The sequence below is a fragment of the Drosophila ananassae genome (genome assembly GCF_017639315.1).
Source record: "Drosophila ananassae strain 14024-0371.13 chromosome 4 unlocalized genomic scaffold, ASM1763931v2 tig00000054, whole genome shotgun sequence".
Classification (NCBI taxonomy): domain Eukaryota; kingdom Metazoa; phylum Arthropoda; class Insecta; order Diptera; family Drosophilidae; genus Drosophila; species Drosophila ananassae.
The window spans coordinates 3,336,566-3,364,292 of NW_025319037.1; the positions used below are offsets into that span (position 1 = coordinate 3,336,566).

General features: G+C 42.2%; 5 protein-coding genes across 10 annotated transcripts; all 5 read left to right on the forward strand.

Moving 5' to 3' along the window:
* Positions 1 to 607: 607 nt before the first annotated feature.
* Positions 608 to 1,970, forward strand: LOC116655101. The gene is made up of 2 exons (XM_032452190.1): positions 608 to 1,354; positions 1,794 to 1,970. The coding sequence occupies exons 1-2, from the start codon at positions 869 to 871 to the stop codon at positions 1,947 to 1,949; spliced, it is 642 nt and encodes a 213-aa protein (XP_032308081.1). The 5' UTR covers positions 608 to 868; the 3' UTR covers positions 1,950 to 1,970.
* Positions 1,971 to 3,638: 1,668 nt separating this feature from the next.
* On the forward strand, positions 3,639 to 5,965 carry LOC116655100. Of its 2 annotated transcripts, none has more exons than XM_032452188.2 (2): positions 3,639 to 4,391; positions 4,477 to 5,965. In XM_032452188.2, the coding sequence occupies exons 1-2, from the start codon at positions 3,906 to 3,908 to the stop codon at positions 4,822 to 4,824; spliced, it is 834 nt and encodes a 277-aa protein (XP_032308079.1). In that variant the 5' UTR covers positions 3,639 to 3,905; the 3' UTR covers positions 4,825 to 5,965. The 2 variants fall into 2 exon arrangements, with proteins under 2 accessions (XP_032308079.1, XP_032308080.1); XM_032452189.2 differs by having other exon boundaries at positions 3,641 to 4,391; positions 4,831 to 5,091.
* A 738-nt stretch (positions 5,966 to 6,703) lies between these two features.
* Positions 6,704 to 8,583, forward strand: LOC116655099. Of its 3 annotated transcripts, XM_032452186.2 has the most exons (3): positions 6,704 to 7,450; positions 7,536 to 7,690; positions 8,324 to 8,583. In XM_032452186.2, the coding sequence occupies exons 1-3, from the start codon at positions 6,965 to 6,967 to the stop codon at positions 8,325 to 8,327; spliced, it is 645 nt and encodes a 214-aa protein (XP_032308077.1). In that variant the 5' UTR covers positions 6,704 to 6,964; the 3' UTR covers positions 8,328 to 8,583. The 3 variants fall into 3 exon arrangements, with proteins under 3 accessions (XP_032308077.1, XP_032308076.1, XP_032308078.1); XM_032452185.2 differs by having other exon boundaries at positions 6,704 to 7,690; XM_032452187.1 differs by lacking the exon at positions 7,536 to 7,690.
* Positions 8,584 to 10,189: 1,606 nt separating this feature from the next.
* On the forward strand, positions 10,190 to 12,090 carry LOC116655094. Of its 3 annotated transcripts, XM_032452168.1 has the most exons (3): positions 10,190 to 10,939; positions 11,025 to 11,179; positions 11,833 to 12,090. In XM_032452168.1, the coding sequence occupies exons 1-3, from the start codon at positions 10,454 to 10,456 to the stop codon at positions 11,834 to 11,836; spliced, it is 645 nt and encodes a 214-aa protein (XP_032308059.1). In that variant the 5' UTR covers positions 10,190 to 10,453; the 3' UTR covers positions 11,837 to 12,090. The 3 variants fall into 3 exon arrangements, with proteins under 3 accessions (XP_032308059.1, XP_032308058.1, XP_032308060.1); XM_032452167.1 differs by having other exon boundaries at positions 10,191 to 11,179; XM_032452169.2 differs by lacking the exon at positions 11,025 to 11,179 and having other exon boundaries at positions 10,191 to 10,939.
* An 11,561-nt stretch (positions 12,091 to 23,651) lies between these two features.
* Positions 23,652 to 25,078, forward strand: LOC123257728. Its single transcript, XM_044717654.1, has 2 exons — positions 23,652 to 24,236; positions 24,449 to 25,078. The coding sequence occupies exons 1-2, from the start codon at positions 23,652 to 23,654 to the stop codon at positions 25,076 to 25,078; spliced, it is 1,215 nt and encodes a 404-aa protein (XP_044573589.1).
* Positions 25,079 to 27,727: the final 2,649 nt, after the last annotated feature.

The following is a 27,727-nucleotide window of genomic DNA, read 5'->3' on the forward strand; positions in this document are numbered from 1 at the left end:
CTGATCTGGCCGACACGCTCTCAGAAAAGATCAGCGAGACTTATTGCTCTCACCAGACCAGACTGCAGCCTAGCGATTGGGGCAATAACTGGGCACTGGCTGATAGGTGAACACGCGGCCAGGCTTGCAGTCCCCGACAATGATTATTGCAGGAGCTGCAGGGATGAAGAGAAGGTGGAATCGGTCACGCACCTCCTTTGCCACTGCCCGGCACTTGGTCGCAGCAGACTCAAACACAGTCTTGGCATACATGCATCCTTGTAGACAGGAAGGGGGGGGTAACACTTAGGTGAAACCCTTGCCCCAGCGGTAACACAAGGAGCCCCAGCGGCTCAAGTGGAAGCGGGGGGGGATCACCGCCTTAACCTAACCTAACCTAGACTTCTCATTTCATACAACGAAAATTTCTTGCGATAGGCCCTCGGATGCCCCAGACAGAATCTTACTCTTATTCGTACGATCATTTTTACGCTCATAATCTCATTGAACTTTTTTGGTTGTTCAGTCCCTGTTGATTGTCTATCAATAATTGTTCACACTGCAATCCACGAACGGCCACACTCGCCTCATTTAAATGGTCACACTGAAAAATGCCTTAATTATCTATTCTGTTTGAAAACTGGGCCCACTGAATTTATCTGTAACTGTTCTTTCCTTATGTACTTAAAAAATAATGTTCTAGAAGCGTCTGTGGCAAGTTAGCTGCGTTTTTAGTTTTTGCTTTGCCTTTGGTTGTGACAGATGGCGAAGTCGAGTGATTGCACCAGCAATTAATTTCAATAAATATCCATGTTAATCATCATCATGGGATTGATCCTTCAGAGCCAGATACGTTATTGTTAGTAACTAAAAGTAAAGTACCATTGCGATGGAACAACTCAAACGGATAAAGGGAGTGAGGGGCCGTCTCAAATCCAGCCTCACCAAACTGCTATACACAGCAGAAAACTCTTCCGCATCAATCGGCGTTGACGTGGAGGTACTGCTAGTCAGGCCCGACAAAGTTTGGAATGATTTCGAACTTGCCGGAGATGATCTGAGCGTGCTTGACGTCGAGGGCTGGGTTGATCCTGCGGATGACTACGGCATGTATGAGGCGAAGTACCTAAAAGCCCGTGCGCTTTTATTTTCCCTCAAGCGCTCACAGAAGCCGACAACACCAACAACAAAGAGACATGCAAAAGGAGACTCAATAGCTAACAACGACGCTATTTCTCGCTTAGTGCAGCAACAACAAGAGTTCTTCGAACGCCTCGAAGCAACTTTAACACCAACCCAGGCTGAAGCCGCGGCTCCAGTAAGGGAGACAGAATTACCGAAAATTCACATAAAACCGTTTGGTGGCTTTTACAAGGTATGGCCAGCCTTCAAAGCACTGTATATAAGCACTGTACATAGCAAGCAACAGAAATACCACTATCTAAAATCGTTTCTCATAGATGAGGCTGCAAGTTTGGTACGCCACTTGCCGATTTCTGAGACCGCATATGACAACGCTTGGGAGCGCCTCAATGCGAGATACGATCGACCACGTCAAATTATTCACAACCTGTTGGACATCTTTATACATAATACATAACATAATTGACCAGGTATCCCTGGAGAGTTTTTTCCAAATTTGTTTAAATTTCTATTTTTTAAATAACAAATTAGCCGATTTTTTTCCTCAAAAATCAAGTTTTTTACTTCAAAGTGTTCCCAAAAATTTAAAAATCGGATCTTCTAAAAACCCTCCCAGGGTTACCTGGGAAAAATGTCTATCTAACGATAGAACTTTAATTTTTTGATTTCAGATAATCTACAACCGATATATGAGGGGCACCGCAATGCAACTTTTTTTCGAGGAGCCTGCTAATAATGGTCGCCATTGCCGTAGTTCTTATTATTTTTTTCTGAAAATTTTACAAAACATTCTTCAAATGTTGTACTTCAATCTAAAAATAGTTTAAATAAATAGATGTTTACCAGATCCTCAAAAAAAAAACATGATAATGTGTCTTTTTTTGCTCGCTCAGACCCTAACCCCCCCTTAAATTCACTAAGAGTCGATGAGTTCTTCAAGTTCCTGGAAGCACGATGTGAAGAATTTGAGCTATGTCAAAGCGATCCTGTACCGAGACAGGATGGTAACAACAAGAAGTCAAGCAGAGCCATGGTAACTGCTGCGCTGACAAAATGCGTAAATTGTAATGCGGAATGTCTAAGTGTCCTCAATTCATTGGTTTGTCTATCGATCAACGCCATTTTTTTGTAAAGCACAAATCGCTCTGTTCTAACTGTCTCAAACCTGGTCACAAGTCATCAAACTATAGCTCAAAGTGCAACTGTCAGCAGTGTGGCAGCAGACACCACACACTCATACACACGCATGCTATGCAGACCAACGAGGGTCAAATCACAACCACGTCTTCAAGCGATCGCAAGGATCCAGACACAACATCGGTGACTGCGAGTCACATGTCACAGGCACTACTCACGCCAACCCTGTTGCCACATGGGCAAGTAGGACGAACATGCACATTGCCGACTGCATTGGTACACATCCGCAACTCTCAAGGTACATACACAAACTGCATATGTAAACATATGTATCGGAACGCTGTATTAAGGCTTAGTCGGGTTCCTGGCCGAATTCTCATTTCCGGCATTTCTTCAATCAAGGCTGTACCACGAGGGGAGTCAGCACACTCACAAGTCTCAAGTTTCTGATCACTCGCTACAAGTAAAAGGTCATATTCTAGGAAAAATCATATCTACGCTGGCAAGGGACAACATCGATGCATCTGCGCTTGAGATCTTCAATGGGATTCCGCTTGCAGACACTGAATTCAACTCGGCATCTCCTATAGACGTTCTACTAGGCACCGATTCTGTATGGGCTATTTTAACCGGCAACAGGAAGCTGGATGCGCAATGCAACATAATAGGTATTTCATCAATCTTCGGATGGGTTATCACATCGATTGCGTATCAAAATCCATCAATCACCACGTCATTTTTGTCTACAGTCGATATCCATGCTACTTAACAAAGGTTTTGGGAAATCGAGGACTCCCAAATCAACACTCACCATGATCCTGAAAATGTTAAGGTTGAAGAGCATTTTCGCTTTTCTTCTGTGGAGCGCCGTCTACATAGAGACACAAATCTACACTCACGGTATGTACAATTCGACAATGATTATTGCAGGAGCTGCAGGGATGAAGAGAAGGTGGAATCGGTCACGCACCTCCTTTGCCACTGCCCGGCACTTGGTCGCAGCAGACTCAAACACAGTCTTGGCATACATGCATCCTTGTAGACAGGAAGGGGGGGGTAACACTTAGGTGAAACCCTTGCCCCAGCGGTAACACAAGGAGCCCCAGCGGCTCAAGTGGAAGCGGGGGGGGATCACCGCCTTAACCTAACCTAACCTAGACTTCTCATTTCATACAACGAAAATTTCTTGCGATAGGCCCTCGGATGCCCCAGACAGAATCTTACTCTTATTCGTACGATCATTTATACGCTCATAATCTCATTGAACTTTTTTGGTTGTTCAGTCCCTGTTGATTGTCTATCAATAATTGTTCACACTGCAATCCACGAACGGCCACACTCGCCTCATTTAAATGGTCACACTGAAAAATGCCTTAATTATCTATTCTGTTTGAAAACTGGGCCCACTGAATTTATCTGTAACTGTTCTTTCCTTATGTACTTAAAAAATAATGTTCTAGAAGCGTCTGTGGCAAGTTAGCTGCGTTTTTAGTTTTTGCTTTGCCTTTGGTTGTGACAGATGGCGAAGTCGAGTGATTGCACCAGCAATTAATTTCAATAAATATCCATGTTAATCATCATCATGGGATTGATCCTTCAGAGCCAGATACGTTATTGTTAGTAACTAAAAGTAAAGTACCATTGCGATGGAACAACTCAAACGGATAAAGGGAGTGAGGGGCCGTCTCAAATCCAGCCTCACCAAACTGCTATACACAGCAGAAAACTCTTCCGCATCAATCGGCGTTGACGTGGAGGTACTGCTAGTCAGGCCCGACAAAGTTTGGAATGATTTCGAACTTGCCGGAGATGATCTGAGCGTGCTTGACGTCGAGGGCTGGGTTGATCCTGCGGATGACTACGGCATGTATGAGGCGAAGTACCTAAAAGCCCGTGCGCTTTTATTTTCCCTCAAGCGCTCACAGAAGCCGACAACACCAACAACAAAGAGACATGCAAAAGGAGACTCAATAGCTAACAACGACGCTATTTCTCGCTTAGTGCAGCAACAACAAGAGTTCTTCGAACGCCTCGAAGCAACTTTAACACCAACCCAGGCTGAAGCCGCGGCTCCAGTAAGGGAGACAGAATTACCGAAAATTCACATAAAACCGTTTGGTGGCTTTTACAAGGTATGGCCAGCCTTCAAAGCACTGTATATAAGCACTGTACATAGCAAGCAACAGAAATACCACTATCTAAAATCGTTTCTCATAGATGAGGCTGCAAGTTTGGTACGCCACTTGCCGATTTCTGAGACCGCATATGACAACGCTTGGGAGCGCCTCAATGCGAGATACGATCGACCACGTCAAATTATTCACAACCTGTTGGACATCTTTATACATAATACATAACATAATTGACCAGGTATCCCTGGAGAGTTTTTTCCAAATTTGTTTAAATTTCTATTTTTTAAATAACAAATTAGCCGATTTTTTTCCTCAAAAATCACGTTTTTTACTTCAAAGTGTTCCCAAAAATTTAAAAATCGGATCTTCTAAAAACCCTCCCAGGGTTACCTGGGAAAAATGTCTATCTAACGATAGAACTTTAATTTTTTGATTTCAGATAATCTACAACCGATATATGAGGGGCACCGCAATGCAACTTTTTTTCGAGGAGCCTGCTAATAATGGTCGCCATTGCCGTAGTTCTTATTATTTTTTTCTGAAAATTTTACAAAACATTCTTCAAATGTTGTACTTCAATCTAAAAATAGTTTAAATAAATAGATGTTTACCAGATCCTCAAAAAAAAAACATGAAAATGTGTCTTTTTTTGCTCGCTCAGACCCTAACCCCCCCTTAAATTCACTAAGAGTCGATGAGTTCTTCAAGTTCCTGGAAGCACGATGTGAAGAATTTGAGCTATGTCAAAGCGATCCTGTACCGAGACAGGATGGTAACAACAAGAAGTCAAGCAGAGCCATGGTAACTGCTGCGCTGACAAAATGCGTAAATTGTAATGCGGAATGTCTAAGTGTCCTCAATTCATTGGTTTGTCTATCGATCAACGCCATTTTTTTGTAAAGCACAAATCGCTCTGTTCTAACTGTCTCAAACCTGGTCACAAGTCATCAAACTATAGCTCAAAGTGCAACTGTCAGCAGTGTGGCAGCAGACACCACACACTCATACACACGCATGCTATGCAGACCAACGAGGGTCAAATCACAACCACGTCTTCAAGCGATCGCAAGGATCCAGACACAACATCGGTGACTGCGAGTCACATGTCACAGGCACTACTCACGCCAACCCTGTTGCCACATGGGCAAGTAGGACGAACATGCACATTGCCGACTGCATTGGTACACATCCGCAACTCTCAAGGTACATACACAAACTGCCGGGTGCTACTCGACACGAGCTCGGAGTTATCATATGTATCGGAACGCTGTATTAAGGCTTAGTCGGGTTCCTGGCCGAATTCTCATTTCCGGCATTTCTTCAATCAAGGCTGTACCACGAGGGGAGTCAGCACACTCACAAGTCTCAAGTTTCTGATCACTCGCTACAAGTAAAAGGTCATATTCTAGGAAAAATCATATCTACGCTGGCAAGGGACAACATCGATGCATCTGCGCTTGAGATCTTCAATGGGATTCCGCTTGCAGACACTGAATTCAACTCGGCATCTCCTATAGACGTTCTACTAGGCACCGATTCTGTATGGGCTATTTTAACCGGCAACAGGAAGCTGGATGCGCAATGCAACATAATAGGTATTTCATCAATCTTCGGATGGGTTATCACATCGATTGCGTATCAAAATCCATCAATCACCACGTCATTTTTGTCTACAGTCGATATCCATGCTACTTAACAAAGGTTTTGGGAAATCGAGGACTCCCAAATCAACACTCACCATGATCCTGAAAATGTTAAGGTTGAAGAGCATTTTCGCTTTTCTTCTGTGGAGCGCCGTCTACATAGAGACACAAATCTACACTCACGGTATGTACAATTCGACAATGATTATTGCAGGAGCTGCAGGGATGAAGAGAAGGTGGAATCGGTCACGCACCTCCTTTGCCACTGCCCGGCACTTGGTCGCAGCAGACTCAAACACAGTCTTGGCATACATGCATCCTTGTAGACAGGAAGGGGGGGGTAACACTTAGGTGAAACCCTTGCCGCAGCGGTAAAAGAAGGAGCCCCAGCGGCTCAAGTGGAAGCGGGGGGGGATCACCGCCTTAACCTAACCTAACCTAGACTTCTCATTTCATACAACGAAAATTTCTTGCGATAGGCCCTCGGATGCCCCAGACAGAATCTTACTCTTATTCGTACGATCATTTTTACGCTCATAATCTCATTGAACTTTTTTGGTTGTTCAGTCCCTGTTGATTGTCTATCAATAATTGTTCACACTGCAATCCACGAACGGCCACACTCGCCTCATTTAAATGGTCACACTGAAAAATGCCTTAATTATCTATTCTGTTTGAAAACTGGGCCCACTGAATTTATCTGTAACTGTTCTTTCCTTATGTACTTAAAAAATAATGTTCTAGAAGCGTCTGTGGCAAGTTAGCTGCGTTTTTAGTTTTTGCTTTGCCTTTGGTTGTGACAGATGGCGAAGTCGAGTGATTGCACCAGCAATTAATTTCAATAAATATCCATGTTAATCATCATCATGGGATTGATCCTTCAGAGCCAGATACGTTATTGTTAGTAACTAAAAGTAAAGTACCATTGCGATGGAACAACTCAAACGGATAAAGGGAGTGAGGGGCCGTCTCAAATCCAGCCTCACCAAACTGCTATACACAGCAGAAAACTCTTCCGCATCAATCGGCGTTGACGTGGAGGTACTGCTAGTCAGGCCCGACAAAGTTTGGAATGATTTCGAACTTGCCGGAGATGATCTGAGCGTGCTTGACGTCGAGGGCTGGGTTGATCCTGCGGATGACTACGGCATGTATGAGGCGAAGTACCTAAAAGCCCGTGCGCTTTTATTTTCCCTCAAGCGCTCACAGGAGCCGACAACACCAACAACAAAGAGACATGCAAAAGGAGACTCAATAGCTAACAACGACGCTATTTCTCGCTTAGTGCAGCAACAACAAGAGTTCTTCGAACGCCTCGAAGCGACTTTAACACCAACCCAGGCTGAAGCCGCGGCTCCAGTAAGGGAGACAGAATTACCGAAAATTCACATAAAACCGTTTGGTGGCTTTTACAAGGTATGGCCAGCCTTCAAAGCACTGTATATAAGCACTGTACATAGCAAGCAACAGAAATACCACTATCTAAAATCGTTTCTCATAGATGAGGCTGCAAGTTTGGTACGCCACTTGCCGATTTCTGAGACCGCATATGACAACGCTTGGGAGCGCCTCAATGCGAGATACGATCGAGCACGTCAAATTATTCACAACCTGTTGGACATCTTTATGGAGCTACCATCGACTAACAATAGAGAGGTATCCATATTGCGTAGCGTATCAGATGGTGCAAATGAGGTCATCCGTGCATTGGACTCCATTGGCCATATGGACCGATACAGCTGGGTTATCCATTTATTGCTGAATAAAATCGATCCAGAGTCACGCCGAAAATGGGTAGATGCAAGCCGTGCTTTAAGGGGGGTTAGGGTTTTAAAAATTTTTTTTTTCGATTTTTTTTTTTTTTTTTATTTTCTTATTAAAGAACCTTTCAATAATACTGTGTCCAAATTTTAGATGGATAGGTGCATTATTAACAAAGATACAGCGAATTTAGCAACCCCACCTCCGAGCCAGGCCAACGGAGAGAAAAACTTCAAAGCGTTTTTCCCAAAACTCACTTTTTCAAAGTCATCATAACTTCAAAACTACTGAATCGATCGTTTTGAAATTTTTACCACTTCTTGCCAACATAATTGACCAGGTATCCCTGGAGAGTTTTTTCCAAATTTGTTTAAATTTCTTGTTTGTTTAAATTTTTTTCCTCAAAAATCACGTTTTTCACTTCAAAGTGTTCCCAAAAATTTAAAAATCGGATCTTCTAAAAACCCTCCCAGGGTTACCTGGGAAAAATGTCTATCTAACGATAGAACTTTAATTTTTTGATTTCAGATAATCTACAACCGATATATGAGGGGCACCGCAATGCAACTTTTTTTCGAGGAGCCTGCTAATAATGGTCGCCATTGCCGTAGTTCTTATTATTTTTTTCTGAAAATTTTACAAAACATTCTTCAAATGTTGTACTTCAATCTAAAAATAGTTTAAATAAATAGATGTTTACCAGATCCTCAAAAAAAAAACATGAAAATGTGTCTTTTTTTGCTCGCTCAGACCCTAACCCCCCCTTAAATTCACTAAGAGTCGATGAGTTCTTTAAGTTCCTGGAAGCACGATGTGAAGAATTTGAGCTATGTCAAAGCGATCCTGTACCGAGACAGGATGGTAACAACAAGAAGTCAAGCAGAGCTATGGTAACTGCTGCGCTGACAAAATGCGTAAATTGTAATGCGGAATGTCTAAGTGTCCTCAATTCATTTGTCTATCGATCAACGCCATTTTTTTGTAAAGCACAAATCGCTCTGTTCTAACTGTCTCAAACCTGGTCACAAGTCATCAAACTATAGCTCAAAGTGCAACTGTCAGCAGTGTGGCAGCAGACACCACACACTCATACACACGCATGCTATGCAGACCAACGAGGGTCAAATCACAACCACGTCTTCAAGCGATCGCAAGGATCCAGACACAACATCGGTGACTGCGAGTCACATGTCACAGGCACTACTCACGCCAACCCTGTTGTCACATGGGCAAGTAGGACGAACATGCACATTGCCGACTGCATTGGTACACATCCGCAACTCTCAAGGTACATACACAAACTGCCGGGTGCTACTCGACACGAGCTCGGAGTTATCATATGTATCGGAACGCTGTATTAAGGCTTAGTCGGGTTCCTGGCCGAATTCTCATTTCCGGCATTTCTTCAATCAAGGCTGTACCACGAGGGGAGTCAGCACACTCACAAGTCTCAAGTTTCTGATCACTCGCTACAAGTAAAAGGTCATATTCTAGGAAAAATCATATCTACGCTGGCAAGGGACAACATCGATGCATCTGCGCTTGAGATCTTCAATGGGATTCCGCTTGCAGACACTGAATTCAACTCGGCATCTCCTATAGACGTTCTACTAGGCACCGATTCTGTATGGGCTATTTTAACCGGCAACAGGAAGCTGGATGCGCAATGCAAAATAATAGGTATTTCATCAATCTTCGGATGGGTTATCACATCGATTGCGTATCAAAATCCATCAATCACCACGTCATTTTTGTCTACAGTCGATATCCATGCTACTTAACAAAGGTTTTGGGAAATCGAGGACTCCCAAATCAACACTCACCATGATCCTGAAAATGTTAAGGTTGAAGAGCATTTTCGCTTTTCTTCTGTGGAGCGCCGTCTACATAGAGACACAAATCTACACTCACGGTATGTACAATTCGACAATGATTATTGCAGGAGCTGCATGGATGAAGAGAAGGTGGAATCGGTCACGCACCTCCTTTGCCACTGCCCGGCACTTGGTCGCAGCAGACTCAAACACAGTCTTGGCATACATGCATCCTTGTAGACAGGAAGGGGGGGGTAACACTTAGGTGAAACCCTTGCCCCAGCGGTAACACAAGGAGCCCCAGCGGCTCAAGTGGAAGCGGGGGGGGATCACCGCCTTAACCTAACCTAACCTAGACTTCTCATTTCATACAACGAAAATTTCTTGCGATAGGCCCTCGGATGCCCCAGACAGAATCTTACTCTTATTCGTACGATCATTTTTACGCTCATAATCTCATTGAACTTTTTTGGTTGTTCAGTCCCTGTTGATTGTCTATCAATAATTGTTCACACTGCAATCCACGAACGGCCACACTCGCCTCATTTAAATGGTCACACTGAAAAATGCCTTAATTATCTATTCTGTTTGAAAACTGGGCCCACTGAATTTATCTGTAATTGTTCTTTCCTTATGTACTTAAAAAATAATGTTCTAGAAGCGTCTGTGGCAAGTTAGCTGCGTTTTTAGTTTTTGCTTTGCCTTTGGTTGTGACAGATGGCGAAGTCGAGTGATTGCACCAGCAATTAATTTCAATAAATATCCATGTTAATCATCATCATGGGATTGATCCTTCAGAGCCAGATACGTTATTGTTAGTAACTAAAAGTAAAGTACCATTGCGATGGAACAACTCAAACGGATAAAGGGAGTGAGGGGCCGTCTCAAATCCAGCCTCACCAAACTGCTATACACAGCAGAAAACTCTTCCGCATCAATCGGCGTTGACGTGGAGGTACTGCTAGTCAGGCCCGACAAAGTTTGGAATGATTTCGAACTTGCCGGAGATGATCTGAGCGTGCTTGACGTCGAGGGCTGGGTTGATCCTGCGGATGACTACGGCATGTATGAGGCGAAGTACCTAAAAGCCCGTGCGCTTTTATTTTCCCTCAAGCGCTCACAGGAGCCGACAACACCAACAACAAAGAGACATGCAAAAGGAGACTCAATAGCTAACAACGACGCTATTTCTCGCTTAGTGCAGCAACAACAAGAGTTCTTCGAACGCCTCGAAGCAACTTTAACACCAACCCAGGCTGAAGCCGCGGCACCAGTAAGGGAGACAGAATTACCGAAAATTCACATAAAACCGTTTGGTGGCTTTTACAAGGTATGGCCAGCCTTCAAAGCACTGTATATAAGCACTGTACATAGCAAGCAACAGAAATACCACTATCTAAAATCGTTTCTCATAGATGAGGCTGCAAGTTTGGTACGCCACTTGCCGATTTCTGAGACCGCATATGACAACGCTTGGGAGCGCCTCAATGCGAGATACGATCGACCACGTCAAATTATTCACAACCTGTTTGACATCTTTATGGAGCTACCATCGACTAACAATAGAGAGGTATCCATATTGCGTAGCGTATCAGATGGTGCAAATGAGGTCATCCGTGCATTGGACTCCATTGGCCATATGGACCGATACAGCTGGGTTATCCATTTATTGCTGAATAAAATCGATCCAGAGTCACGCCGAAAATGGGTAGATGCAAGCCGTGCTTTAAGGGGGGTTAGGGTTTTAAAAATTTTTTTTTTCGATTTTTTTTTTTTTTTTTATTTTCTTATTAAAGAACCTTTCAATAATACTGTGTCCAAATTTTAGATGGATAGGTGCATTATTAACAAAGATACAGCGAATTTAGCAACCCCACCTCCGAGCCAGGCCAACGGAGAGAAAAACTTCAAAGCGTTTTTCCCAAAACTCACTTTTTCAAAGTCGGTGCCCATCATAACTTCAAAACTACTGAATCGATCGTTTTGAAATTTTTACCACTTCTTGCCAACATAATTGACCAGGTATCCCTGGAGAGTTTTTTCCAAATTTGTTTAAATTTATATTTTTTAAATAACAAATTAGCCGATTTTTTTCCTCAAAAATCACGTTTTTCACTTCAAAGTGTTCCCAAAAATTTAAAAATCGGATCTTCTAAAAACCCTCCCAGGGTTACCTGGGGAAAATGTCTATCTAACGATAGAACTTTAATTTTTTGATTTCAGATAATCTACAACCGATATATGAGGGGCACCGCAATGCAACTTTTTTTCGAGGAGCCTGCTAATAATGGTCGCCATTGCCGTAGTTCTTATTATTTTTTTCTGAAAATTTTACAAAACATTCTTCATATGTTGTACTTCAATCTAAAAATAGTTTAAATAAATAGATGTTTACCAGATCCTCAAAAAAAAAACATGAAAATGTGTCTTTTTTTGCTCGCTCAGACCCTAACCCCCCCTTAAATTCACTAAGAGTCGAAGAGTTCTTCAAGTTCCTGGAAGCACGATGTGAAGAATTTGAGCTATGTCAAAGCGATCCTGTACCGAGACAGGATGGTAACAACAAGAAGTCAAGCAGAGCCATGGTAACTGCTGCGCTGACAAAATGCGTAAATTGTAATGCGGAATGTCTAAGTGTCCTCAATTCATTGGTTTGTCTATCGATCAACGCCATTTTTTTGTAAAGCACAAATCGCTCTGTTCTAACTGTCTCAAACCTGGTCACAAGTCATCAAACTATAGCTCAAAGTGCAACTGTCAGCAGTGTGGCAGCAGACACCACACACTCATACACACGCATGCTATGCAGACCAACGAGGGTCAAATCACAACCACGTCTTCAAGCGATCGCAAGGATCCAGGCACAACATCGGTGACTGCGAGTCACATGTCACAGGCACTACTCACGCCAACCCTGTTGTCACATGGGCAAGTAGGACGAACATGCACATTGCCGACTGCATTGGTACACATCCGCAACTCTCAAGGTACATACACAAACTGCCGGGTGCTACTCGACACGAGCTCGGAGTTATCATATGTATCGGAACGCTGTATTAGGGCTTAGTCGGGTTCCTGGCCGAATTCTCATTTCCGGCATTTCTTCAATCAAGGCTGTACCACGAGGGGAGTCAGCACACTCACAAGTCTCAAGTTTCTGATCACTCGCTACAAGTAAAAGGTCATATTCTAGGAAAAATCATATCTACGCTGGCAAGGGACAACATCGATGCATCTGCGCTTGAGATCTTCAATGGGATTCCGCTTGCAGACACTGAATTCAACTCGGCATCTCCTATAGACGTTCTACTAGGCACCGATTCTGTATGGGCTATTTTAACCGGCAACAGGAAGCTGGATGCGCAATGCAACATAATAGGTATTTCATCAATCTTCGGATGGGTTATCACATCGATTGCGTATCAAAATCCATCAATCACCACGTCATTTTTGTCTACAGTCGATATCCATGCTACTTAACAAAGGTTTTGGGAAATCGAGGACTCCCAAATCAACACTCACCATGATCCTGAAAATGTTAAGGTTGAAGAGCATTTTCGCTTTTCTTCTGTGGAGCGCCGTCTACATAGAGACACAAATCTACACTCACGGTATGTACAATTTATTCAAGAGTATATTTCTCTAGGTCACATGCGCCAATTGAACCCTGACGAAATTCTCACCAACGATGGAAGGGTATTCTACATGCCACATCACCCTGTACTTGGAAAGAAACTACGAGTAGTTTTTGACGGTTCATTCCAAGATTCTTCAGGTCAATCTTTAAAGGACACCGAACGTTGGGCCGAGCATTCAACGAAACCTGTTCGATGTATGCGTACGCTTTCGCATACATAAATACGAACATAAAAATTTCTGCGGACATTATCAAGATGTTCAGGCAAACCTGGATCAACAAGCATCACCGCAACTATCAACGTATCGTTTGGAGAGAACATCCTTCAGCTCCACTTCTACATTACCAACTCTGCACTGTAACCTATGGCAATGCGTGTGCACCATTTCTGGCTGTACGGGTTCTTGAGCAACTGGCCAGAGACTACCAACATTTGTATCCAACTGCTGCGCGCATTCTTCTTGAAGATTTCTATGTTGCTGACGAGCTGACACCGAGGAGAAGCTTCTACAATACAAACAAGAACTAACTCAACTAATGTCATGTGCTCAACTCGAACTTGTAAAATGGATTTCCAACAGCAACCGCGTTGTCGACCCTGAGACAACAATCACAAACAACACATCATACAGTCCACTCGAAACTACGAACAAGGTTTTTGGAATTCATTGGCAACCGCACACGGACACATTGGCATACAAGGTATCTTTGCCCAGCGTGGGAAAGATTACAAAACGGCAAGTTTTATCAGACGTGTCTCGCATTTTCGACCCATTTGGATTGCTGGCTCCAATGGTTATTCAATTCAAAATCCTGTTCCAAGAACTTTGGGTTCTCAACTTAGACTGGGACAGCCCGCTACCGCTCAACCTGGAAGATTGGTATCTCAAATGCAAGCACGATATCAACACGCTCAATCAACTTGAGGTTCCACGCTACATTGGCAACTCTACTGACACAATCGAATTGCACGCCTTCTCTGACGCATCTATAAAAGCCTACGCCGCTGTCGTTTATAGTAGAGTCACTCTCCCTGATGGTAACATACAGGTTACTCTTATAGCTGCAAAGACTCGTGTTGCACCGCTCAAAACACAATCACTTCCACGCCTGGAATTGTGCGGCGCACTGCCACTAAGTCGACTCATCAACTCAGTCCAAACTGCACTGAAAAACTACAACGTCACTGTTCACGCCTGGTGCGACTCTGCCATGGTTTTGGCTTGGCTCCCGCACATACCTGCCAAACTGAAGACTTTCGTCGCAAACCGCACTGCTGAAATCCTCAGCATCATTCCACGAGATCACTGGCATCATGTCAAATCAGATGACAACCCTACTGACTGCGATTCAAGGGGCATGCTAGCTGCTGACTTAGTAAACCACAACCTATGGTCGAAAGGGCCACACTGGCTATACTTAACCGAAGCTGAATGGGTAAAAACACCTAACTCTCCACATTCTAGTTTTATTTCAGATGAACAAGTCCAGGCTGAAGTAAAAGGTTCTGCATTCACAACTATGAGAACTCTAACACTGAAACCTCACTATTGGGCCAACTGATCGACCGTGTCTCCTCTTGGCCAAAGCTACTTCGTATTCTCGCCTACGTTCTCAAGTTCATCCGACGCAATCGCAGAATATCCAACATCGCTACGCTGACATTTGAGGAAATCCATGACGCACCAATCCTGTACCTGTGCCTTGCTCAAGACGAATTCCAAGCTGACTACAAGCGACTCCTCAACCAGCAAGATTTGGGGCACAAATCAAAATTGGGCACTCTCTCACCGCAAATCGACAAACATGGACTCCTGCGAGTGGGTGGTCGCTTAGGTAACTCAGAACTGCCAGCGGATGTGCAGCGTCCAATAATTCTGCCCAAATCTCATTGCATAACGAAGCTCATTCTGGAACATGAGCACCGGATTCACTTACATCCTGGTGTATCGGTGTTATTCGTGATCGCCCGCCAACGCTACTGGGTATTTGGCGCACGCAACCTCATTCGAAATATCACGCATGACTGTCTAAAATGCTTTAAAAAACGCCAACACACATCTCACCAATTCATGTCAGGTCTGCCGTCTGACCGAGTTCGGCAGGCATTCCCGTTTGCAAACACTGGCTGCGACTATGCCGGGCCAATCACCATCAAGGTTCACAAGGGACGAAGTCCACGCAAGAAAAAGGTTACATTTGTCTGTTCGTATGCCTAGCCACTGCTGCCTTGCATTTGGAATTGGCTACAGATCTTACAACCGACACATTCTTGGCGGCACTCAGACGATTCATCTCTCGCCGCGGAAAATGCTCGCAAATGTATAGCGACAACGGGCGAACCTTCATCGGGGCAAAAAGGGCATTAAACGAAATGCAAACTCTTCTGAAGTCAGACGAACACAACAACGCTGTACCGAAGGCCTGGCAGACGAAGGAATTAACTGGAATTTCATTCCCCCACATGCAAATGGGAATCATCTGTGCGCTCTGTCAAATTGCACCTTTATAGAGTCATTGGCAATAATGTCCTCACTTTTGAGAAAAGGCACACTCTTCTCGCCCAAATAGAAACTGTGGTCAACTCACGTCCACTTTTCTCTACTATCTGTCGCCAGCACACTTCCCCATTAGTCGTCCAGAAGGCGACAGCACCAGAATGCGATCTATCAAATGTACCAATCAACCGTTTGGATTATTGGCAACAGACTCAAGCTATGCTGCAAGGCTTCTGGAAACAATGGCACATGGAATATCTTACATCACTTCGGCATCGGCCAAAAAGGTCACATTGTCTATCAATAACACTAGTTTACACCCAATATGCCTTTCGTCAATTATTACGATTTTCTGATGTATGTAGGTCTAGTACGAAAAACACGAAAATGACTTTCATACATTTTTTTATGGTAAAATTTTTTTTAAATTCTATTTTGAAAAATTTTTTTTTGGATATTTGGAGATGTGCAGATTTTTTTAGGTATATCTCGCGTTATAATGAACCGATTTTATGGAATGAGCACTTATTTTAATGGTAATTGAGTTTGCTACAACTTCCATTTTATTATTTTTTCGATTCGTTGGAAATTTCAGGCGGTAGAGGCTCGAACATGTAAAAAAATGAATTTTTTTGAGTGAATTCAACTGAAAAAATTTAGATATCGTCCCACGAAAAATATAAATTGCGAAGATAAGTTTTGTTTGAATTTTTTTAATCAAAGCTTACACTTTTACTGCTAAAATAAGCTATTGATAATGAAAATCTATGGAAAATTATGGATTTTATGAATTTTTGAGTAAATCACTCAATTTGAGCATTTTTACTATTCGTACGTTTTTTCTCATTCTCATTTAATGTTATGTATTTTGCTTGCATATACACTCTATTAAATAGCATTTGTATTATTTATTGTATGTTATGTATTATACATCATGTATTTATTTATCATTACGTTACGTTCCGTTATCGTTATTTATATCATTCAAATCAATCATATTCGTGTAATCAAAGCAATGGAAGTTTATATCCGGTTTTTTATATTCTCTAAGTTCCGATGGATCTTCAACATTGTCTCGATATCGTAAAATTTTTTTGATAGCAGTGTCGCGCACCTCTTTCCTATCATCAAACAACATTGATAGCAAGATATTTTCCGAATGTGCAAAATATGATTAGAAATACCATTAGAAATACAACAGGAGGCATATTTTTCAAAGCAATTCTCTCAAAGTCGCTCACCACCTAACAATAGATAAATAAATAAATTTAATATGATTTCACCATTCAAAATGTCAAACCTTTTGCGGAGCACTGTTCGTCTGCATTTCACTCTTTCTCTACGAACTTTCGATTTATCCATGATAAGAGGTTTGCCATGCTGATCTTTCATTTCAAAATCTTTGAAAAGTCTGGTTGCCAATGCTGACGCTACTCTATCAGACACACCAAATCTGTCACATATCAAGGCAAAGTTAAAACAATCGTATCTTTCTGTGTATTGTGAATTTGTGCTTCTATTCATAACATCTTCATCAACCATCATCGGTACGTATGTTGTATCATCGGTATGTTCGTATGTTGGCATTGATGACGATGTCCCTTGCTCTTAAATTTCCATCAGAAATGCATCAATTGTTAGTCTTCTCTAATTATGTTGATCGTGCATAAACTCTTTCAGGCGTTCTGGAACCAAACCGCAGTTACTTTGAGCTGCCGTCAAATTGCATTTACATGCTCCAATATAAAAAATGTTATTCAGAGTATCTTTGAACACTAAAAGGTCACTCTTCGGCTTCTTAATTTCGGCTTGGTATTTGACAACCAATCTATTCAATTTAACAGCAACATATTTTTTTGAAATTATTTTCATACCAAGTTTTTCCCAAATTCCAACCAACCTATCTGTTACGTGATTAGTGAATTGTTTATAGGAAAACTTTTTTTGATCTGTTTTAGCACGTTCGCTCAAGTAAAAATAATACCGCAAGATATCCAGGCAGGTTGTTCTTTTGTAGCGCATGCACTTTGGGGGCTTCGGTAGAGCTTTTGCGCAAGGTAATGGTGATTTCTTGATATTTTTGTATGGGAGAATCCCTAGGGGGGTCACAGGGGGGACCACTAGCATGGGTGGGTCGACCCTCCAAAGTTAGTGGGTGTCGTTCATACATTTGGACTCGATTGGGGCACTCTAAATGGGTCAAAACAGGATTTTTTGGAATTTGACCTTTTGGGTACCTACACGTGAAAACGAGGGACATCAGAATTCATTTTAGAGGTATGGTTTCTTGAGCAAAGTTTCTTATTTTGATCCCTAGAATCCGAAAATCATTTGTGCGTAGGCGATTTTTTTGACCCCCTACAAATCGAACCGCCCTAATATGTTTTATATGAAAAACATGTTACTGCTACCACTTAATCGTATTCCCTAAAAAATTTATGCTGAAATATTAAAAAACAAAAAATATTTTGTTTAATAATTAACCCAATAAAGAGTACCCACATTTTCTTACGGTAGCTAGCCTGAAAAGTTACAAAAATCAAACATTTTAGATGGCTTCTAAATTAAGAACACAAACACATCAAACCGTATGTGATCAATTTAACCACGGAACAACCTTCTTGATGATGCGCATCTCTGCGACTGAACAAACAAAAAAGTTCAATGAGATTATGAGTGTAAAAATGAGCGTACGAATAAGAGTAAGATTCTGTCTGGGGCCTCCGGGGGCCTGTCGCAAGAAATTTTTGCGTGCATTTTCGTTGTATGAAATGTTTCTTGATGTTTTGTTTAGTAAGTGATATAATTCACTTCATATAATTCACTTTAGTGTTGTTTTTTATTTATTTATTATTATTATACCCTTGCACAGCATATCACAATTTTGGTCAAAAGTATGTCACGCAGTGAAGGAGACACCTCCCACCCAATAAAGCATGTATATTCTTGATCAGGATCACGTCCTGAGACGATATGAGCATGTCCGTCTGTCTGTCTCTCTGTTTCTACGTATTCCTTCTATCTGAAAGGAATGAATCTTAGCCGTAAATAATTCGCTGCAGCGCTGCCTAAAATAGCTCGGCAGTGATCAGCAGCGACTTTATATATAAATATATATATATGTTCATATAAATATATTTCTATGCTCGTATATAAGGTTGAAGCGGGAGGCAGCGGGAGAGCAAGGGTGCAATATCCATGGATCTCTTGTATGCGTTGTCAAGTCATAATTACAAATAGTTGAACTCTCAAGCTCGGCTCGAACCCGGTACCCTTCACACATTTTTTTACGAGAAAAATTATTGACGCTTAAATCAAGAATATTCGTTCTCAAAATCAAACTTTACGGGGAAAAAATTGTATGTTATATATTATATGTTATATATGAAGAATTTTTATAAAACCAACCCTATAAAGTATTTATATTCTTGAACCGGATCACCTCCTGAGTTGATATGAGCATGTCCGTCTGTCCGTCCGTATATACTTTATAGGGTCGGAGATGTCTCCTTCACTGCGTTGCACACTTTTGCAAGGGTATAAAAAATACAAAAAAAATATATAAAAAAAAAAAAAAAAATATAAAAAAAATTTTACAATAATGTTACATTTATTTCAAGCTTAAAAAAGTCCCTAAACATCGAAAATATTTAATTAGTATTTTAGTGTGCAGTTCTTGTCTTCCGCCAGCCCTTGAAAGTCAGATGTTCTTGCCACGTGGTGCGTGCAAGCTTGCTGATTGGACAAGTTTCTTAATTTTGGCGTTCTCGTATTCAAATAACAACTTATGTGGTAGATGTGTTATTATGTGTGTATTCAGATAGCATTTAAATAATTTGCGGAAATTTTGTGGGGGGCTAAATATTTCAATAGATGCGAGCAAAGTATTCGTTGAGGTGACTTACTAGAAGTTTGGTTGGATACAAATCGCAATGTCAACGCTACTTTTGACTGGGTTTGGGTCGAAGTAATTCAGAATGATTAAAAACAAAATAAAAAACTTTATTGTTCGAAATCATATAAAAAAATCTCTTGACGAGGTAAAGTACCGGTGACGAACCTGCATGCGAAACCCAAAATATTTGATATCAATTTTAGTGACGAAAATATGCTATATAGGTGTACAAAATTGCATATAAAAAATATTCTTGTTCGGCACGTGGCTGATTTTTTTTTTGTTTTTTAGCGGTGCCAGGAATTTCAGAACTGCTGGGAGTAAATAGCAATATATATCCTATATTATCGATCAACGCCATTCTTTTGTAAAGCACAAATCGCTCTGTTCTAACTGTCTCAAACCTGGTCACAAGTCATCAAACTATAGCTCAAAGTGCAACTGTCAGCAGTGTGGCAGCAGACACCACACACTCATACACACGCATGCTATGCAGACCAACGAGGGTCAAATCACAACCACGTCTTCAAGCGATCGCAAGGATCCAGACACAACATCGGTGACTGCGAGTCACATGTCACAGGCACTACTCACGCCAACCCTATTGTCACATGGGCAAGTAGGACGAACATGCACATTGCCGACTGCATTGGTACACATCCGCAACTCTCAAGGTACATACACAAACTGCCGGGTGCTACTCGACACGAGCTCGGAGTTATCATATGTATCGGAACGCTGTATTAAGGCTTAGTCGGGTTCCTGGCCGAATTCTCATTTCCGGCATTTCTTCAATCAAGGCTGTACCACGAGGGGAGTCAGCACCCTCACGATCAAGTCTCAAGTTTCTGATCACTCGCTACAAGTAAAAGGTCATATTCTAGGAAAAATCATATCTACGCTGGCAAGGGACAACATCGATGCATCTGCGCTTGAGATCTTCAATGGGATTCCGCTTGCAGACACTGAATTCAACTCGGCATCTCCTATAGACGTTCTACTAGGGATTGATTCAGTATGGGCTATTTTAACCGGCAACAAGAAGCTGGATGCGCAATGCAACTCCAGGACAGTCAATGACTGTCGCAGATCTCTCAACGAGATGGCTGAACAGCATGACATCTATTTCATTTGGGTTCCCGGTCACAGGGATCACGAGGGAAACTGCGCTGCAGACGAACTAGCTAGGGCAGGGACTACATACCCTCTCCTACCGGATAAAAAACTAGTAGGCATACCCTTGGCTACTTGCAGGCTAAAGTGCAGGGAGTTTTTTGACCTGGCAGCCAATAGGAAATGGAGAAACCTCCAGACCTGTGGAACCTCTCGTCTGATCTGGCCGACACGCTCTCAGAAAAGATCAGCGAGACTTATTGCTCTCACCAGACCAGACTGCAGCCTAGCGATTGGGGCAATAACTGGGCACCGTGCGCTTTTATTTTCCCTCAAGCGCTCACAGGAGCCGACAACACCAACAACAAAGAGACATGCAAAAGGAGACTCAATAGCTAACAACGACGCTATTTCTCGCTTAGTGCAGCAACAACAAGAGTTCTTCGAACGCCTCGAAGCAACTTTAACACCAACCCAGGCTGAAGCCGCGGCGCCAGTAAGGGAGACAGAATTACCGAAAATTCACATAAAACCGTTTGGTGGCTTTTACAAGGTATGGCCAGCCTTCAAAGCACTGTATATAAGCACTGTACATAGCAAGCAACATCTGGGTAACATACAGAAATACCACTATCTAAAATCGTTTCTCATAGACGAAAATCGTTTCTGAGACCGCATATGACAACGCTTGGGAGCGCCTTAATGCGAGATACGATCGACCACGTCAAATTATTCACAACCTGTTGAACATCTTTATGGAGCTACCATCGACTAACAATAGAGAGGTATCCATATTGCGTAGCGTATCAGATGGTGCAAATGAGGTCATCCGTGCATTGGACTCCATTGGCCATATGGACCGATACAGCTGGGTTATCCATTTATTGCTGAATAAAATCGATCCAGAGTCACGCCGAAAATGGGTAGATGCAAGCCGTGCTTTAAATTCACTAAGAGTCGAAGAGTTCTTCAAGTTCCTGGAAGCACGATGTGAAGAATTTGAGCTATGTCAAAGCGATCCTGTACCGAGACAGGATGGTAACAACAAGAAGTCAAGCAGAGCCATGGTAACTGCTGCGCTGACAAAATGCGTAAATTGTAATGCGGAATGTCTAAGTGTCCTCAATTCATTGGTTTGTCTATCGATCAACGCCATTCTTTTGTAAAGCACAAATCGCTCTGTTCTAACTGTCTCAAACCTGGTCACAAGTCATCAAACTATAGCTCAAAGTGCAACTGTCAGCAGTGTGGCAGCAGACACCACACACTCATACACACGCATGCTATGCAGACCAACGAGGGTCAAATCACAACCACGTCTTCAAGCGATCGCAAGGATCCAGACACAACATCGGTGACTGCGAGTCACATGTCACAGGCACTACTCACGCCAACCCTATTGTCACATGGGCAAGTAGGACGAACATGCACATTGCCGACTGCATTGGTACACATCCGCAACTCTCAAGGTACATACACAAACTGCCGGGTGCTATTCGACACGAGCTCGGAGTTATCATATGTATCGGAACGCTGTATTAAGGCTTAGTCGGGTTCCTGGCCGAATTCTCATTTCCGGCATTTCTTCAATCAAGGCTGTACCACGAGGGGAGTCAGCACACTCACAAGTCTCAAGTTTCTGATCACTCGCTACAAGTAAAAGGTCATATTCTAGGAAAAATCATATCTACGCTGGCAAGGGACAACATCGATGCATCTGCGCTTGAGATCTTCAATGGGATTCCGCTTGCAGACACTGAATTCAACTCGGCATCCGGCATACTAGGCACCGATTCTGTATGGGCTATTTTAACCGGCAACAGGAAGCTGGATGCGCAATGCAACATAATAGGTATTTCATCAATCTTCGGATGGGTTATCACATCGATTGCGTATCAAAATCCATCAATCACCACGTAATTTTTGTCTACTGTCAATATCCATGCTACTTAACAAAGGTTTTGGGAAATCGAGGACTCCCAAATCAACACTCACCATGATCCTGAAAATGTTAAGGTTGAAGAGCATTTTCGCTTTTCTTCTGTGGAGCGCCGTCTACATAGAGACACAAATCTACACTCACGGTATGTACAATTTATCAAGTATATTTCTCTAGGTCACATGCGCCAATTGAACCCTGACGAAATTCTCACCAACGATGGAAGGGTATTCTACATGCCACATCACCCTGTACTTGGAAAGAAACTACGAGTAGTTTTTGACGGTTCATTCCAAGATTCTTCAGGTCAATCTTTAAAGGACACCGAACGTTGGGCCGAGCATTCAACGAAACCTGTTCGATGTATGCGTACGCTTTCGCATACATAAATACGAACATAAAAATTTCTGCGAACATTATTAAGATGTTCAGGCAAACCTGGATCAACAAGCATCACCGCAACTATCAACGTATCGTTTGGAGAGAACATCCTTCAGCTCCACTTCTACATTACCAACTCTGCACTGTAACCTATGCCAATGCGTGTGCACCATTTCTGGCTGTACGGGTTCTTGAGCAACTGGCCAGAGACTACCAACATTTGTATCCAACTGCTCCGCGCATTCTTCTTGAAGATTTCTATGTTGCTGACGAGCTGACACCGAGGAGAAGCTTCTACAATACAAACAAGAACTAACTCAACTAATGTCATGTGCTCAACTCGAACTTGGAAAATGGATTTCCAACAGCAACCGCGTTGTCGACCCTGAGACAACAATCACAAACAACACATCATACAGTCCACTCGAAACTACGAACAAGGTTTTTGGAATTCATTGGCAACCGCACACGGACACATTGGCATACAAGGTATCTTTGCCCAGCGAGGGAAAGATTACAAAACGGCAAGTTTTATCAGACGTGTCTCGCATTTTCGACCCACTTGGATTGCTGGCTCCAATGGTTATTCAATTCAAAATCCTGTTCCAAGAACTTTGGGTTCTCAACTTAGACTGGGACAGCCCGCTACCGCTCAACCTGGAAGATTGGTATCTCAAATGCAAGCACGATATCAACACGCTCAATCAACTTGAGGTTCCACGCTACATTGGCAACTCTACTGACACAATCGAATTGCACGCCTTCTCTGACGCATCTATAAAAGCCTACGCCGCTGTCGTTTATAGTAGAGTCACTCTCCCTGATGGTAACATACAGGTTACTCTTATAGCTGCAAAGACTCGTGTTGCACCGCTCAAAACACAATCACTTCCACGCCTGGAATTGTGCGGCGCACTGCCACTAAGTCGACTCATCAACTCAGTCCAAACTGCACTGAAAAACTACAACGTCATTGTTCACGCCTGGTGCGACTCTGCCATGGTTTTGGCTTGGCTCCCGCACATACCTGCCAAACTGAAGACTTTCGTCGCAAACCGCACTGCTGAAATCCTCAGCATCATTCCACGAGATCACTGGCATCATGTCAAATCAGATGACAACCCTACTGACTGCGATTCAAGGGGCATGCTAGCTGCTGACTTAGTAAACCACAACCTATGGTCGAAAGGGCCACACTGGCTATACTTAACCGAAGCTGAATGGGTAAAAACACCTAACTCTCCACATTCTAGTTTTATTTCAGATGAACAAGTCCAGGCTGAAGTAAAAGGTTCTGCATTCACAACTATGAGAACTCTAACACTGAAACCTCACTATTGGGCCAACTGATCGACCGTGTCTCCTCTTGGCCAAAGCTACTTCGTATTCTCGCCTACGTTCTCAAGTTCATCCGACGCAATCGCAGAATATCCAACATCGCTACGCTGACATTTGAGGAAATCCATGACGCACCAATCCTGTACCTGTGCCTTGCTCAAGACGAATTCCAAGCTGACTACAAGCGACTCCTCAACCAGCAAGATTTGGGGCACAAATCAAAATTGGGCACTCTCTCACCGCAAATCGACAAACATGGACTCCTGCGAGTGGGTGGTCGCTTAGGTAACTCAGAACTGCCAGCGGATGTGCAGCGTCCAATAATTCTGCCCAAATCTCATTGCATAACGAAGCTCATTCTGGAACATGAGCACCGGATTCACTTACATCCTGGTGTATCGGTGTTATTCGTGATCGCCCGCCAACGCTACTGGGTATTTGGCGCACGCAACCTCATTCGAAATATCACGCATGACTGTCTAAAATGCTTTAAAAAACGCCAACACACATCTCACCAATTCATGTCAGGTCTGCCGTCTGACCGAGTTCGGCAGGCATTCCCGTTTGCAAACACTGGCTGCGACTATGCCGGGCCAATCACCATCAAGGTTCACAAGGGACGAAGTCCACGCAAGAAAAAGGTTACATTTGTCTGTTCGTATGCCTAGCCACTGCTGCCTTGCATTTGGAATTGGCTACAGATCTTACAACCGACACATTCTTGGCGGCACTCAGACGATTCATCTCTCGCCGCGGAAAATGCTCGCAAATGTATAGCGACAACGGGCGAACCTTCATCGGGGCAAAAAGAGCATTAAACGAAATGCAAACTCTTCTGAAGTCAGACGAACACAACAACGCTGTACCGAAGGCCTGGCAGACGAAGGAATTAACTGGAATTTCATTCCCCCACATGCAAATGGGAATCATCTGTGCGCTCTGTCAAATTGCACCTTTATAGAGTCATTGGCAATAATGTCCTCACTTTTGAGAAAAGGCACACTCTTCTCGCCCAAATAGAAGCTGTGGTCAACTCACGTCCACTTTTCTCAACTTCGGACACTTACGTCAACTATCTGTCGCCAGCACACTTCCCCATTAGTCGTCCAGAAGGCGACAGCACCAGAATGCGATCTATCAAATGTACCAATCAACCGTTTGGATTATTGGCAACAGACTCAAGCTATGCTGCAAGGCTTCTGGAAACAATGGCACATGGAATATCTTACATCACTTCAGCATCGGCCAAAAAGGTCACATTGTCTATCAATAACACTAGTTTACACCCAATATGCCTTTCGTCAATTATTACGATTTTCTGATGTATGTAGGTCTAGTACGAAAAACACGAAAATGACTTTCATACATTTTTTTATGGTAAAATTTTTTTTAAATTCTAATTTGAAAAAATTTTTTTTGGGATATTTGGAGATGTGCAGATTTTTTTAGGTATATCTCGCGTTATAATGAACCGATTTTATGGAATGAGCACTTATTTTAATGGTAATTGAGTTTGCTACAACTTCCATTTTATTATTTTTTCGATTCGTTGGAAATTTCAGGCGGTAGAGGCTCGAACATGTAAAAAAATGAATTTTTTTGAGTGAATTCAACTGAAAAAATTTAGATATCGTCCCACGAAAAATATAAATTGCGAAGATAAGTTTTGTTTGAATTTTTTTAATCAAAGCTTACACTTTTACTGCTAAAATAAGCTATTGATAATGAAAATCTATGGAAAATTATGGATTTTATGAATTTTTGAGTAAATCACTCAATTTGAGCATTTTTACTATTCGTACGTTTTTTCTCATTCTCATTTAATGTTATGTATTTTGCTTGCATATACACTCTATTAAATAGCATTTGTATTATTTATTGTATGTTATGTATTATACATCATGTATTTATTTATCATTACGTTACGTTCCGTTATCGTTATTTATATCATTCAAATCAATCATATTCGTGTAATCAAAGCAATGGAAGTTTATATCCGGTTTTTTATATTCTCTAAGTTCCGATGGATCTTCAACATTGTCTCGATATCGTAAAATTTTTTTGATAGCAGTGTCGCGCACCTCTTTCCTATCATCAAACAACATTGATAGCAAGATATTTTCCGAATGTGCAAAATATGATTAGAAATACCATTAGAAATACAACAGGAGGCATATTTTTCAAAGCAATTCTCTCAAAGTCGCTCACCACCTAACAATAGATAAATAAATAAATTTAATATGATTTCACCATTCAAAATGTCAAACCTTTTGCGGAGCACTGTTCGTCTGCATTTCACTCTTTCTCTACGAACTTTCGATTTATCCATGATAAGAGGTTTGCCATGCTGATCTTTCATTTCAAAATCTTTGAAAAGTCTGGTTGCCAATGCTGACGCTACTCTATCAGACACACCAAATCTGTTACATATCAAGGCAAAGTTAAAACAATCGTATCTTTCTGTGTATTGTGAATTTGTGCTTCTATTCATAACATCTTCATCAACCATCATCGGTACGTATGTTGTATCATCGGTATGTTCGTATGTTGGCATTGATGACGATGTCCCTTGCTCTTGAATTTCCATCAGAAATGCATCAATTGTTAGTCTTCTCTAATTATGTTGATCGTGCATAAACTCTTTCAGGCGTTCTGGAACCAAACCGCTGTTACTTTGAGCTGCCGTCAAATTGCATTTACATGCTCCAATATAAAAAATGTTATTCAGAGTATCTTTGAACACTCTTCGGCTTCTTAATTTCGGCTTGGTATTTGACAACCAATCTATTCAATTTAACAGCAACATATTTTTTTGAAATTATTTTCATACCAAGTTTTTCCCAAATTCCAACCAACCTATCTGTTACGTGATTAGTGAATTGTTTATAGGAAAACTTTTTTTGATCTGTTTTAGCACGTTAAGTAAAAATAATACCTCAAGATATCCAGGCAGGTTGTTCTTTTGTAGCGCATGCACTTTGGGGGCTTCGGTAGAGCTTTTGCGCAAGGTAATGGTGATTTCTTGATATTTTTGTATGGGAGAATCCCTAGGGGGGTCACAGGGGGGACCACTAGCATGGGTGGGTCGACCCTCCAAAGTTAGTGGGTGTCGTTCATACATTTGGACTCGATTGGGGCACTCTAAATGGGTCAAAACAGGATTTTTTGGAATTTGACCTTTTGGGTACCTACACGTGAAAACGAGGGACATCAGAATTCATTTTAGAGGTATGGTTTCTTGAGCAAAGTTTCTTATTTTGATCCCTAGAATCCGAAAATCATTTGTGCGTAGGCGATTTTTTTGACCCCCTACAAAT

Excerpts from the sequence above, each read along its gene's own strand:
- LOC116655101 (XM_032452190.1), top strand. The coding sequence starts at position 869 with ATGGAACAACTCAAACGGATAAAGGGAGTGAGGGGCCGTCTCAAATCC. Across the intron at positions 1,355-1,793 it reads CGTTTGGTGGCTTTTACAAG|ATAATCTACAACCGATATAT; the intron begins GTATGGCCAGCC and ends TTTTGATTTCAG.
- LOC116655100 (XM_032452188.2), top strand. The coding sequence starts at position 3,906 with ATGGAACAACTCAAACGGATAAAGGGAGTGAGGGGCCGTCTCAAATCC. Across the intron at positions 4,392-4,476 it reads CGTTTGGTGGCTTTTACAAG|ATGAGGCTGCAAGTTTGGTA; the intron begins GTATGGCCAGCC and ends CGTTTCTCATAG.
- LOC116655099 (XM_032452185.2), top strand. The coding sequence starts at position 6,965 with ATGGAACAACTCAAACGGATAAAGGGAGTGAGGGGCCGTCTCAAATCC. Across the intron at positions 7,691-8,323 it reads CATCGACTAACAATAGAGAG|ATAATCTACAACCGATATAT; the intron begins GTATCCATATTG and ends TTTTGATTTCAG.
- LOC116655094 (XM_032452167.1), top strand. The coding sequence starts at position 10,454 with ATGGAACAACTCAAACGGATAAAGGGAGTGAGGGGCCGTCTCAAATCC. Across the intron at positions 11,180-11,832 it reads CATCGACTAACAATAGAGAG|ATAATCTACAACCGATATAT; the intron begins GTATCCATATTG and ends TTTTGATTTCAG.
- LOC123257728 (XM_044717654.1), top strand. The coding sequence starts at position 23,652 with ATGGTTATTCAATTCAAAATCCTGTTCCAAGAACTTTGGGTTCTCAAC. Across the intron at positions 24,237-24,448 it reads GCATGCTAGCTGCTGACTTA|CTACTTCGTATTCTCGCCTA; the intron begins GTAAACCACAAC and ends TCTTGGCCAAAG.